Raw genomic sequence first — 15,464 nt, 5'->3', positions numbered from 1 at the left:
AGTATTATCATACAGGTTCAACATTTTAACACTTTTAATACAAAACCCACATTTTAGTAAGCATGTCATCTTAAACAGAGTATGGTGAACATAAGCTTAGTGCCTCTCAGAAAATGAACACAATATAATAAGGCTTGAACAAATTAGCTTCAAAACAGATGGACACCACAACAGGTCAAACAATAGCTTTTTTAAATAGACCTTATTCAAAATAATTTTAAGAATGTTTAAATACAAACAAAATGTATTCATATAATGGAATGCATATATTAAAATGTAACGGACAAACATGCAATTCTATCTAAAAACATTAACAGTTTTCACATAATTTTGCTTATCCATTTTCCCTTCATATTCATACTTAATAATCAAAGATATTGGACGCTAATTTTTTATAGGCAAAAAACATCCAGATATTTTTACCAAATAGAAAATACACCAATAGAGCAAAAATAAATACAACAAATGCAATACCAATCTTAACCCTAAAATAATGTCTAGCTTCACAAATTTTTTGCTACTGATTGCAACTAATGTAAAGTATTGCTAATGCTACAGAACAGGAAATTGGTAATAAAAAAATCCTATTGTTACAAGATGACTGGTCATAACTAATCTCATCATGACGAGATGACAGCATATAAAATATACCTTCCTCTGAGGATTTCCACATTCAAGAGCATACATTTTATGAGCCTTGCACTGGGAAAATCAGGCTTATTGTATGTGCGTTTAGTGTCTTCCCAGATTAGCCTGTGCAGTCTTCACAGGCTAATCAGGAACAACACTTTCCACTCTCACGGAATTTTTGGTTAAGGATGTCTCTTTTAAACAAAGCAAGTGAAGACAAAAAGTGCCATCACAGACTAGCCTATGCAGTCTGAAAGAGTCATCCTAGATAAGCCTGTATGGACTTCACAGACTAATTTGGGATGACACTAAACACACATGCATTTAAATCCATTTTCTCAGAGACAGGCTCATATGCATATATATTATTATTACTTCTTACAGTTATCAACAAAAAACCGTCGGAGACGTGTGATGCTCCCCAAAGTTTTTTTTTTGTCACAATATCTCATTAAATATTCAGATGAAAGGAAACGTCTAGTAGTTGGGGGGACAAGAATTGCACTATATGTACAGTTTATAGAAAATTTCAAAGGGCCATAACTCTGTGAAAAATCATCCGACCAGAACCAGCTGATAATATGCACATCTCCTCTTGGTAGTGAAGCTTCCCATAAAGTTTAGTTGAATTCCGGTCATTTATTGCTGAGAAATAGCCCGGACAAAAATTGTGCACGGACAGACGGACACACACACGGACAGACCAAGCAGCGACTATACGCTCCCCCAAAAATTAGCAAATCATCAACTGACAAACACACCCTGAATTCACTCACATCACCACTAGCAAGTCATCAACTGACAAACACACACAATCCTGTTAAGAGCCAAATTATGGAGACATTTCTCAGGCATCATCATACACAGTTCATAACCACAAAATGATGCTTGTAGAAAACTATTTTCTACTATTTCATGCAGTTATCACTGCTATCACCAATGGGATATATGCACAATAACAGCAATAAACAATAATATCTCTATGTCAGCACCAATCGCGCCCTCTACCTTCCACAAATTTGAGCAGCTTATGGTAACACCAGATACCTGTATTCATTCTGACAATGCATCGCCACCACTCAATGTCTGACCACACACGTGTATTGATAATAAATATTTCTGGACAAGACTTTGAGATGGAAAATATTTGCATCCTAACCTTATCCAGTTTACTGTCAGTATCCAAAATCATCAATCTTCAATTCGACAAATTCATTAAATTCACTAAATATAATTGTATTCCATCAAGTGGAGTCATCATCATCACTGTCACTGGTGCGGTGGTAACGTCTCTCAGGGGAGAGTATCCAGCCAATGACTAGAATGACGAGGAACACAGATACACCATACATCACTGTGTATGTGTGGTTGGCACGGCGATGTAAGGAAAACCCAATGTACCTGAAACACATAGTGTTATTTTTCATTTCAGAAATAATTTTTAAATTATTGTAGCTTATCAATCAGTAATGAACAATTTAGAGTCCTAATGAGTAAGATTATTTTTCCAACAATGAATAACAAAAACAGTAAGATGTTTATTGATTTTCAGTAATTAAAATCATATGGAAATATTATGAACTTGTTAAAGAATTAGGTATATTTTCAAATAAAATAAAAAATAAGATTAACATTCGGTCAGCTTTTTTGGCACCTTCAGATAAAAGACGCTTTCCTAAAATGTATCTAAATAACAACTAAATTCAAAGTAAGATTAAAACAGACCACAGGTTTAGGGTCAGAATACAGCCTACAGCTTAATTTCAGCTGCATTTGGGGAAACTGGGTTAAATATATGTGTGTAACCTGTTTTCCCAAATTGCCCAGGCTAATCATGGAAAAAATTCTGTCGTAACTGGACTTTTGCTAAGGTAAGACTTCCTTTCAATTACACATGTATAAAACAATAAAAGTTGAAAGTGTTATCCCTGATTAGCTTGTACAAACTGCACAGGCTTGTTATCCCTGATTAGCTTGTACAAACTGCACAGGCTTGTTATCCCTGATTAGCTTGTACAAACTGCACAGGCTATTTTCTTGCAAAAAATTATAAACACAAACAAATCCATAAAATTTATAATTATATTGAATAACAATTTATTGTTACCTACAGACTGCTGACTAGCATTTCTGTCTTACTAGAATCGTAACATTTCACATGTCATCTTTTTAATAGAGATATTATTTCAAGAATTTGATGTAGCTGACACAGATCAGGGACTTATTAATATTCCATAAAGTAAATCATGGTCAGCTTATACTACTTCTTCTTCTTCGCCAAGTAAATTGTTAATTGTATACCATTTAAATGTACATGTTCTGTTTCCATAAAAATCAAATAATGACAACAAGAATGCCACATACAAATACAGTATGTTTCATGTCATTTATTTTTTGTATAAATAGTATGTATCATACAGGTTCAACATTTTAACACTTTTAATACAAAACCCACATTTTAGTAAGCATGTCATGTTAAACAGAGTATGGTGAACATAAGCTTAGTGCCTCTCAGAAAATGAACACAATATAATAAGGCTTGAACAAATTAGCTTCAAAACAGATGGACACCACAACAGGTCAAACAATAACTTTTTTAAATAGACCTTATTCAAAATAATTTTAAGAATGTTTAAATACAAACAAAATGTATTCATATAATGGAATGCATATATTAAAATGTAACGGACAAACATGCAATTCTATCTAAAAACATTAACAGTTTTCACATAATTTTGCTTACATATATATCCATTTTCCCTTCATATTCATACTTAATAATCAAAGATATTGGACGCTAATTTTTTATAGGCAAAAAACATCCAGATATTTTTACCAAATAGAAAATACACCAATAGAGCAAAAATAAATACAACAAATGCAATACCAATCTTAACCCTAAAATAATGTCTAGCTTCACAAATTTTTTGCTACTGATTGCAACTAATGTAAAGTATTGCTAATGCTACAGAACAGGAAATTGGTAATAAAAAAATCCTATTGTTACAAGATGACTGGTCATAACTAATCTCATCATGACGAGATGACAGCATATAAAATATACCTTCCTCTGAGGATTTCCACATTCAAGAGCATACATTTTATGAGCCTTGCACTGGGAAAATCAGGCTTATTGTATGTGCGTTTAGTGTCTTCCCAGATTAGCCTGTGCAGTCTTCACAGGCTAATCAGGAACAACACTTTCCACTCTCACGGAATTTTTGGTTAAGGATGTCTCTTTTAAACAAAGCAAGTGAAGACAAAAAGTGCCATCACAGACTAGCCTATGCAGTCTGAAAGAGTCATCCTAGATAAGCCTGTATGGACTTCACAGACTAATTTGGGATGACACTAAACACACATGCATTTAAATCCATTTTCTCAGAGACAGGCTCATATGCATATATATTATTATTACTTCTTACAGTTATCAACAAAAAACCGTCGGAGACGTGTAATGCTCCCCAAAGTTGTTTTTTTGTCACAATATCTCACTAAATATTCAGATAAAAGGAAACGTCTAGTAGTTGGGGGGACAAGAATTGCACTATATGTACAGTTTATAGAAAATTTCAAAGGGCCATTACTCTGTGAAAAATCATCCGACCAGAACCAGCTGATAATATGCACATCTCCTCTTGGTAGTGAAGCTTCCCATAAAGTTTAGTTGAATTCCGGTCATTTATTGCTGAGAAATAGCCCGGACAAAAATTGTGCACGGACAGACGGACAGACCAAGCAGCGACTATACGCTCCCCCAAAAATTAGCAAGTCATCAACTGACAAACACACCCTGAATTCACTCACATCACCACTAGCAAGTCATCAACTGACAAACACACACAATCCTGTTAAGAGCCAAATTATGGAGACATTTCTCAGGCATCATCATACACAGTTCATAACCACAAAATGATGCTTGTAGAAAACTATTTTCTACTATTTCATGCAGTTATCACTGCTATCAACAATGGGATATATGCACAATAACAGCAATAAACAATAATATCTCTATGTCAGCACCAATCGCGCCCTCTACCTTCCACAAATTTGAGCAGCTTATGGTAACACCAGATACCTGTATTCATTCTGACAATGCATCGCCACCACTCAATGTCTGACCACACACGTGTATTGATAATAAATATTTCTGGACAAGACTTTGAGATGGAAAATATTTGCATCCTAACCTTATCCAGTTTACTGTCAGTATCCAAAATCATCAATCTTCAATTCGACAAATTCATTAAATTCACTAAATATAATTGTATTCCATCAAGTGGAGTCATCATCATCACTGTCACTGGTGCGGTGGTAACGTCTCTCAGGGGAGAGTATCCAGCCAATGACTAGAATGACGAGGAACACAGATACACCATACATCACTGTGTATGTGTGGTTGGCACGGCGATGTAAGGAAAACCCAATGTACCTGAAACACATAGTGTTATTTTTTATTTCAGAAATAATTTTTAAATTATTGTAGCTTATCAATCAGTAATGAACAATTTAGAGTCCTAATGAGTAAGATTATTTTTCCAACAATGAATAACAAAAACAGTAAGATGTTTATTGATTTTCAGTAATTAAAATCATATGGAAATATTATGAACTTGTTAAAGAATAAGTTTTATTTTCAAATAAAATAAAAAATAAGATTAACATTCGGTCAGCTTTTTTGGCACCTTCAGATAAAAGACGCTTTCCTAAAATGTATCTAAATAACAACTAAATTCAAAGTAAGATTAAAACAGACCACAGGTTTAGGGTCAGAATACAGCCTACAGCTTAACTTCAGCTGCATTTGGGGAAACTGGGTTAAATATATGTGTGTAACCTGTTTTCCCAAATTGCCCAGGCTAATCATGGAAAAAATTCTGTCGTAACTGGACTTTTGCTAAGGTAAGACTTCCTTTCAATTACACATGTATAAAACAATAAAAGTTGAAAGTGTTATCCCTGATTAGCTTGTACAAACTGCACAGGCTTGTTATCCCTGATTAGCTTGTACAAACTGCACAGGCTTGTTATCCCTGATTAGCTTGTACAAACTGCACAGGCTTGTTATCCCTGATTAGCTTGTACAAACTGCACAGACTTGTTATCCCTGATTAGCTTGTACAAACTGCACAGGCTTGTTATCCCTGATTAGCTTGTACAAACTGCACAGGCTTGTTATCCCTGATTAGCTTGTACAAACTGCACAGGCTTGTTATCCCTGATTAGCTTGTACAAACTGCACAGGCTTGTTATCCCTGATTAGCTTGTACAAACTGCACAGGCTTGTTATCCCTGATTAGCTTGTACAAACTGCACAGGCTTGTTATCCCTGATTAGCTTGTACAAACTGCACAGGCTTGTTATCCCTGATTAGCTTGTACAAACTGCACAGGCTTGTTATCCCTGATTAGCTTGTACAAACTGCACAGGCTTGTTATCCCTGATTAGCTTGTACAAACTGCACAGGCTTGTTATCCCTGATTAGCTTGTACAAACTACACAGGCTTGTTATCCCTGATTAGCTTGTACAAACTGCACAGGCTTGTTATCCCTGATTAGCTTGTACAAACTGCACAGACTTGTTATCCCTGATTAGCTTGTACAAACTGCACAGGCTTGTTATCCCTGATTAGCTTGTACAAACTGCACAGACTTGTTATCCCTGATTAGCTTGTACAAACTGCACAGACTTGTTATCCCTGATTAGCTTGTACAAACTGCACAGGCTTGTTATCCCTGATTAGCTTGTACAAACTGCACATGCTTGTTATCCCTGATTAGCTTGTACAAACTGCACAGGCTTGTTATCCCTGATTAGCTTGTACAAACTGCACATGCTTGTTATCCCTGATTAGCTTGTACAAACTGCACAGGCTTGTTATCCCTGATTAGCTTGTACAAACTGCACAGGCTTGTTATCCCTGATTAGCTTGTACAAACTGCACAGGCTTGTTATCCCTGATTAGCTTGTACAAACTGCACAGACTTGTTATCCCTGATTAGCTTGTACAAACTGCACAGGCTTGTTATCCCTGATTAGCTTGTACAAACTGCACAGACTTGTTATCCCTGATTAGCTTGTACAAACTGCACAGACTTGTTATCCCTGATTAGCTTGTACAAACTGCACAGGCTTGTTATCCCTGATTAGCTTGTACAAACTGCACAGACTTGTTATCCCTGATTAGCTTGTACAAACTGCACAGGCTTGTTATCCCTGATTAGCTTGTACAAACTGCACAGGCTTGTTATCCCTGATTAGCTTGTACAAACTGCACAGGCTTGTTATCCCTGATTAGCTTGTACAAACTGCACAGGCTTGTTATCCCTGATTAGCTTGTACAAACTGCACAGGCTTGTTATCCCTGATTAGCTTGTACAAACTGCACAGGCTTGTTATCCCTGATTAGCTTGTACAAACTGCACAGGCTTGTTATCCCTGATTAGCTTGTACAAACTGCACAGGCTTGTTATCCCTGATTAGCTTGTACAAACTGCACAGACTTGTTATCCCTGATTAGCTTGTACAAACTGCACAGGCTTGTTATCCCTGATTAGCTTGTACAAACTGCACAGACTTGTTATCCCTGATTAGCTTGTACAAATTGCACAGACTTGTTATCCCTGATTAGCTTGTACAAACTGCACAGGCTTGTTATCCCTGATTAGCTTGTACAAACTGCACAGGCTTGTTATCCCTGATAAGCTTGTACAAACTGCACAGACTTGTTATCCCTGATTAGCTTGTACAAACTGCACAGGCTTGTCATCCCTGATTAGCTTGTACAAACTGCACAGGCTTGTTATCCCTGATTAGCTTGTACAAACTGCACAGGCTTGTTATCCCTGATTAGCTTGTACAAACTGCACAGGCTTGTTATCCCTGATTAGCTTGTACACACTGCACAGGCTTAACTGGGACGACTCTTTACGCACATGCATTAAACCCTGTTTTCCCAGTACAAGGCTCATATCCATTCAAACTCTGAAAGTTCAAGATTAAAACAGACTACTGGGTTAGGGCCAGGATACAGCTTCATTGACAGTCTCGATACAGTAATCATGTAGCCACAATAAACAGGCATACCCAAACTTGCATGTGAAGATCACATCATTGTAGCCGTCATTGTTGAAGTCTCCGACCACAAGGGGCCCGGTGGAGGGGCAGGGGGTAGAATGCTCGGCCAGCACACGTCCTTCGGTGAGCTCTATCAGGCTGACAGAGGACCAGCCAACCAGAATCAGGTTCACCTAGAAATCAGCATATGAGGTAATATGGGCTTAAGGCATGTGCAGAAAATGCGTAAAGATACTTTAAATGGTATTTTTGGTTTAAAGTAAGTCTCTTTTAAATGAAAATCCAGTCCAGACAAAAAATGTCTTTCCTGATCAGCCTGTGCAGATGTAACTTTACACTTCAGCAATAAGACCTGTTTTCCCAAAGCATAGCTAAAATAGAGGGGCAGGGCGTGGAATGTTCGGCCACATGCCTTTTAGTGAGCTCTATCAGGCTGGGGACCAGGACACCAACATTAGGTTCTCATAAAAATCAGCATTCAGACACATAGCATAGGTTTAGATCAACGCAGGGATACTCTTTAGCCTGTGGCATGTAGATTTTGGCCTGGGCAACTGGATTTCAATAGAGTTCTCCAGGCAGGAAACTAGGTTTTTAAAAGCTGATAACAATTCAGTGCAATTAAACATTGAATTGGAGAGTGGGGATCAATATAAGTTTAATAATATGAGTCGCGTTCTGAGAAAACTGGGCATAATGCATGTGCGTAAAGTGTCGTCCCAGATTAACCTGTCCAATCTGCACATGCTAATCAGGGACGACACTTTCCGCTTTTATGACATTTTTCGTTTAAATGAAGTATCTTCTTGGCAAAAATCCAATTTAGGCGGAAACAGGCTAATCAGGGACGAAACTTTATGCACATGCATTATGCCCAGTTTTCTCAGAATGCTACTCACATTCATTTATTTTTTGTGAGGTTATTAATTCAACTGAGACTCATAATGAAATGTATCAAAAGTGTATGATGTGAGCTACGTTAATGTTGAATTATCTATTATTTATTTGGAGAAAGCATGAGATACACAAAACATGACATGTACATGGTTCTGGACTCATTACTCTTAACCTGAACCCAAATACAAAAGATGGTTGACGGTGCGGGCCACCAATTGTGAAAAAAAATTAGTTTCTATCCCTGTCACAGAGACCCATCTTAAATAACACAGAATGACATACTTGTGATATGACACAATTTTAAGGAAGGAATTTCTAGGCACCAACATCTATGGTTACTTAATTACAGTAATTATGCTGATATTCCCTTGTATCTTTCATTTGGACATTAGCTAAGGAACATACAGAGCATAATCATCTATTTTATTTGAGTTCAGTCCTGAAAATATAGGTATTCTGCCATTCGCAGCCAAGGTAGCTCCAGACCAGCCTGTGCAAGCACTGGTTCATCAGGAGCTACCCTGTCAACAAAGCAAACCAGGAAACCAAAACCATATGTGTGGTATGTTTTTGTTTTCCTGGTCCCCAGCCTGATAGAGCTCACTGAAGGGCATGTGGCCGAACATTCTACGCCCTGCCTCTCTATTTAAACTGTGCTTTGGGGAACAGGTCTTAATGTCGTAGCGTAAAGTTTAATCCGCATATGCTGATCACGGACGACATTTTTTGCCTGGACTGGATGTTCATTTAAAAGAGACACACATAATGCTGCTGCTTGCGGCAGGTGTCGCTGGCTTAGTCAGCCCTTCTTGGGTAAATGACAAGCAACAAACTTGGTGGTTTCGTTGACTATATTGTTTGCAGACTGATGATAATATTAAGATCTGTTATGATCTGCAACAATGCACAAATCTTAATAAAAATCTTAATAGATACCTTGTCTCCATACAGCTGGAGGGGCATAAGGACTCTGTCAGGGTGGAACGAGTTGAGAAACTCATGGGACTGCTCCGTCCAATCAGATTTCTTCATCTGCCGAACTACCAGCGCAACCCCGTCCCAGGAGGCTGAAGTCTGCGTCTTAAATATGAAGCACTTGGTTTTAAGATGCAGAAAATACTGTGCAGGGCTCAACATTAACCTAAAAACTAACTTCCCCTTCCGGGCAAGTACTTAGAAAATCTACTTGCCCTGAACGTAAAGCCACTTGCCTAAACATGAAATATCACATTAACTGTAAACCTCATATTTTTTAATAAAGATCAAAATGATACATGTACACCACAAAACCTTTTTTATTTTTGAACATTTAACAAAATGATTACAGCAATTTAAGTCTAAATTAAATGCTGTTTGTTCTTTTTTGCACTTGCCCTGGCGGACAACTAGATTATAAAATTACTTGCCCGGACCCAACTTTTACTTGCCAGGGGCAATAGGACAACCATTAATGTTGAGCCCTGCTGTGCAGCACCAAAACAGGTAATTTCACTCAATACAATTACTGTTGGAAATAAATGAATAAATAATTACTAAAAATGATAATATGAAATAAATTTATATTTGGTTTGTTAGTTTCTCAAGAAATTTTGATGCATTTACCGGCATTTAATATAAGCCGGTAACTTAACCAACTCTTTTTTTTCGGCGAGGGAAGCTGATTTAAGAGGTTTACCTTCTGCCAGTTAAAGTAAAAGTACAAATTAAATTTTAATAATACATGCATATTGAAAGTGCAAATGTGTCAAAAGCCAAAATACTAATGTGCATTTTATATTCAACTAATAATAAAATGGTGTTACAAAAAATCTGATTAGACAAAACATAAATTTGAACTTAATCTTTGTTGAAAAGATAAAACAACATAAAAAAAATCCACAAAAAGACAAATTATTCTTCAATACTTTTTTAAAGATTGTAACCAAATTTGCTTTAAAATAAATTAAAAAACAAAACATAAATGGGCCACACTCTATATGTAAACCTGTCTAAGTGCATGCATATAAAGTATCTTTCCACATTAACCTGAGCAGTCCGCACAAGCCAATCTAGGACGACACTTATTGCTTTAATTGAAGTTTCTGATCAAATAAAATCTCTTTTAAACAAGCGGAAAGTTAAGTCCCTGATTAGAATGTACAGAATGCACACGTTCATCTGGTACAATACTTAACGCACATGCATAAAGCAAAGTTTCCAAGAGACCAGCTCTAAGTCTTGGCACCAGCAACTATGATAACGATAGTTTAGTAGATGTACCAGTTTTCCTCTTTTAGAGATCTTCATGCGTTTTTCAAGTCAGGAGCGAATTGATCATCAACAGGGATTTCAATTGCTTTTGAAAGCCTGGAGTAAAATGACCCGGGCTTAAAATGTTCAGGGGTTAAAGGATCAAACTACTTTTGTTTTTTAGTATTTGTTTTTGGTTATTTGTTCTTTGCTCTATGAATGTTGCTTTCTATAAATTTGTGCACATTACTAAAAACAAGAGGGCCAAGATGGCCCTAGTTCGCTCACCTGAGAGGAGTCGGTTCATTCAATATTTACCTAATGTCAAACTTGACCTAGATATTGACCAGACAAACATCCTGGTCAAGTTTCATCATTATTGAACCAAAACTCTGGCGTAGGGAGTGTTTTTGTAAGATTTGAAATAGTGACCTATATTTTGAGTTGACCCCCCTTACCAAACATCAAACTTTGCTTACAAGGATTTTGTATAATATACCAGGTAATGAAAATTTGGACAATCTAAGGGCAATAATTATGGCATTAATTATGTGGTTTTGCTCATCATCAAACTTGACTGAGATCTTTCAGCAACTTTGATAAAGAATGCATGAGAAATGTGAATGCTAGAGTGTTTACAAACCAATGTGGAAGAACAGACAGCGGACAAAGACTAATCCTAAAACCTCGCCTGAGTAATCAGGTGAGCTAAAAAGTGTGTTACACCGATCTGAGCCATTTTCCAACTTGTCCGAGAAATCAATAAAACCAATGTATTGACTAGGTTTCATGATGATTAGGCAAAATATGTGACTTCTATAGTGATCAATCACAAGGTTTCTCTCTATATAGTCACACAAGGAAAACTGCCCCACCCCCTGGCAGTCATGTTTATTGACCCATCGGGACCATTTGCAAACTCATCTGAGATATATATATAAAACCAATCTTTTCACCTAGTTTCATGATGATTGGGCAAAAAATGTGACTTCTAGAGTGTTCACAAGCTTTTTTTTACTATATAAATATAAGAAAACTCCCCCCCCCCCCAACAGCCATGTTATTCAACTGACCAGAACCATTTTTCAACTCAACTCTCGTATCAAGGAAACAAATGTTCTGACCAAATTTCATGAAAATTGGGCAAAAAAAGTGACTTCTAGAGTGTTCACATGTTTTCACTATATTCATATAGAGAAAAATGCCCCGCCCACTGGCGGCCATGTTTTTCACCGATCTGGACCATTTTTGAACTCGTCCGACAAATCAATAAAACCAATGTTTTGATTAACTTTCATGATGATTGGGTCAAAATTGTGACTTCTAGAGTGTTTACAAGGTTTCTCTTTAGCCATTTAAGGAAAACTGCCCCGCCCACTGGCGGCCATGTTTTTTAACGGACCGGAACCACTTTTGAACTCAACCAACATATCATTAAGACAGACATTTAGACAAAGTTCCATGAAGATTGGGCATTAAATGTGATTTCTACAGTGTTTACAAGCTTTTTTTTTACCTTGTGACCTAGTTTTGGACCCAGCATGACCCAGTTTCGAACTTGATCAAGATATAATTGGGACAAATCTTCTGACCAAGTTTCATGAAGATTAGACAATAAATGTGGCCTCTAGAGTGTTTACGAACAAATGTGGACGAACGGACGACGGACAAAGACCTGTCACAAAAGCTCAACTGAGCAACAGGTGAGCTAAAATCAAGAGCTGTCACCATAGGATGACATATGCCCCCTGTAAACGCTTTGATAGAAGTTATAGCATTTTTCGAAACCTTAACGCAGATTTCGAAACCTAAACGCGGACCTTAAGTTCAAGGTCAAGGTACAGGGGTAAATAATTTTGTGTCTATGGAAAGGCCTTGTCAAAATACACATGCATACCAAATATGAAGGTTATATCTCAAGGGACATAGTAGTTATGAGCATTTTTCGAAACCTTAACGCAGATTTCGAAACCTAAACGCGGACCTTAAGTTCAAGGTCAAGGTACAGGGGTAAATAATTTTGTGTCTATGGAAAGGCCTTGTCAATATACACATGCATACCAAATATGAAGGTTATATCTCAAGGGACATAGAAGTAATGAGCATTTTTCGAAACCTTAACACAGATTTCGAAACCTAAACGCGGACCTTAAGTTCAAGGTCAAGGTACAGGGGTAAATAATTTTGTGTCTATGGAAAGGCCTTGTCAATATACACATGCATACCAAATATGAAGGTTATATCTCAAGGGACATAGAAGTAATGAGCATTTTTCGAAACCTTAACGCAGATTTCGAAACCTAAACGCGGACCTTAAGTTCAAGGTCAAGGTACAGGGGTAAATAATTTTGTGTCTATGGAAAGGCCTTGTCAATATACACATGCATACCAAATATGAAGGTTATATCTCATTGGACATAGAAGTTATGAGCATTTTTCGAAACCTAAAGTGTGACCGAAAGACAGATGGACGGACAGACGGACAGGCGGACAGTCCGATCACTATATGCCCGCTTTTCTTCGAAAGGGGGCATAAAAACATCCAACCTCGAATAACAATTAACACATAAATGACACAACTACACTGTATTATTATGAAAACCTTAATAATCAAAGGGGAGTAATTACTGTAAACTTAAATGCAATATTAAGAAGAGTTGTCTCCCAGGTAACATGACCTTAATTCATGATAGTTTACAAGCCTTTTTACTACATAAATATAAAGAAAACTGCCACCTCCCCCTGGCAACCATGTTTTTTAACGGACCGGAACCATTTGCAAACTTAACTTACGTATCTAGGTAACAAAAGTTTGTACAAAATTTCATGAAAATTGGGCCAAAAAGGTGACTTCTAGAGTGTTGACATGTTTTCACTATATACATATAGAGAAAAATGCCCCGCCCACTGGTGGCCATGTTTTTTCACCGATCTGGACCATTTTCAAACTCGTCCAAGAAATCAATAAAACCAATGTTTTAACCAAATTTCATGATGATTGAGCAAAAATTGTGTCTTCCAGAGTATTTACTAGGTTTCTCTATAGCAAAATAGGTTAAACTGCCACTATATACATATAAAGAAAAATGCCACGCCCACTTGTGGCCATGTTTTTTCACCGATCCGAATCATTGTCGAACTCGTCCAAGATATCAATAAAACCAATGTTTTGACCAACTTTCATGATGATTGGGCAAAAATTGTGACTTCTAGAGTGTTTACAAGGTTTCTCTATAGCCAAATAGGGAAAACTGCCACTATATACATATAAAGAAAAATGCCCCGCCCACTGGCGGCCATGTTTTTTCATCAATCTGGACCATTTTCAAATTCGTCCGAGACATCAATAAAACCAATGTTTTGACCAACTTTCATGATGATTGGACAAAAATTGTGACTTCTAGAGTGTTTACAAGGTTTCTCTAAAGCCAAATAGGGAAAACTGCCACTATATACATTTAGAGAAAAATGCCCCGACCACTGGCGGCCATGTTTTTTCACCGATCTCGACCATTTTTGAACTCGTCAGAGATATCAATTAAATCAATGTTTTGACCACCTTTTATGATGATTGGGCAAAAAATGTGACTTCTAGAGTGTTTACAATGTTTCTCTATAGCCAAATAAGGAAAACTGCCCTGCCCACTGGCGGCCATGTTTTTCAACAGACCGGAACCACTTTTGAACTCAATCAAGATATCATTAAGACAAACATTTTTACAAAGTAACATGAAGATTGAACATAAAATGTGACTTCTACAGTATTTACCGGTACAAGGTTTTTCTTTTTTTTTGACCTAGTTTTTGACCTGGCACAACCCAGTTTCCAACTCGGCCTAGATTTTATTGGGGCAAAGCTTCTGACCAAGTTTCATGAAGATGGGACAAGAAATGTTGTCTCTAGAGTGTTTACGAGCAAATGTTAACGGACGGACGGAAGGACGGACGACGGACAAAGACCGGTCAGAAAAGCTCACCTGAGCAATCAGGTGAGCTTAAAAAAGGCGTAATAAAAAATAACATTTTTGGTTAAGTTTCATGGTAACATGGCATCAAAATGATGCAAGGGAGATAATATGGAGAAGTAAAAAGTAATACATTTATAAATGCTTGCATCCAAAATCAGGATTCTGCTTCAATAGAAATCCCTGATTAACAAGTATTTTCTGAGGCTATAAAAATTCAGCCATAACTTCAACCTTTAATAAGATCTTTGATATGATAGGGCTCAGGGAGCACCTACCTGCCAGTTAAAGTCCCCGTTCTTGTCGACAGAAGACACGCGTCCTAGACTCCCGATAGCTATAAGGTCGTAGGCATCTGTCTCCTTACGCAGATGGTGACCGAGGAGATGACGGATGATTCCAGACTTCCTCGCCACACTGACAATAAAATGGGCCCTATAGTGTGTCAATAGAGCCTTGCTCTGTGAAAACAGGGTTCAATCCATGTGCGAAAAGTATTTACCTAGATAAATTAGGGATGACACTTTCTGCTTAGTCTGGCTTTAAACGAAAAATACCATAAAAGCGGAAAGTGTTGTCCCTGATTAGCCTGTGTGGACTGCTTAGGCTTATCTGGGATGACACTTTATGCAAATGCTTAAAGCACCATTTTCCTAGAGCTAGGC

The 15,464-nt window shown here is 37.3% G+C and overlaps 1 protein-coding gene across 9 annotated transcripts in view; it reads right to left on the bottom strand.

The window, feature by feature from the left end:
- The window catches only part of LOC127844419 (uncharacterized), a 72,607-nt gene that overhangs the window by 13,519 nt on the left and 43,624 nt on the right, over positions 1-15,464 (bottom strand). For 5 of the 9 annotated variants that reach the window (XM_052374628.1, XM_052374627.1, XM_052374626.1 and 2 more), the window contains exons 9-11: positions 15,078-15,216; positions 9,542-9,685; positions 7,718-7,881 (exon numbers count right to left, since the gene is read on the bottom strand). In XM_052374628.1, the coding sequence (XP_052230588.1) occupies positions 7,718-7,881; positions 9,542-9,685; positions 15,078-15,216 (447 nt within the window). Of the gene's footprint in view, positions 1-1,082; positions 2,032-4,100; positions 5,063-7,717; positions 7,882-9,541; positions 9,686-15,077; positions 15,217-15,464 lie in introns of those variants that run through there. The other 4 variants (XM_052374629.1, XM_052374622.1, XM_052374630.1 and 1 more) reach the window with 2 other exon arrangements.

Source organism: Dreissena polymorpha, chromosome 9, assembly GCF_020536995.1.
Source record: "Dreissena polymorpha isolate Duluth1 chromosome 9, UMN_Dpol_1.0, whole genome shotgun sequence".
Taxonomy (NCBI): Eukaryota; Metazoa; Mollusca; class Bivalvia; order Myida; family Dreissenidae; genus Dreissena; species Dreissena polymorpha.
Note: the sequence above shows the minus strand (reverse complement) of the source record. Positions and strands in the feature narration are given on the sequence as shown.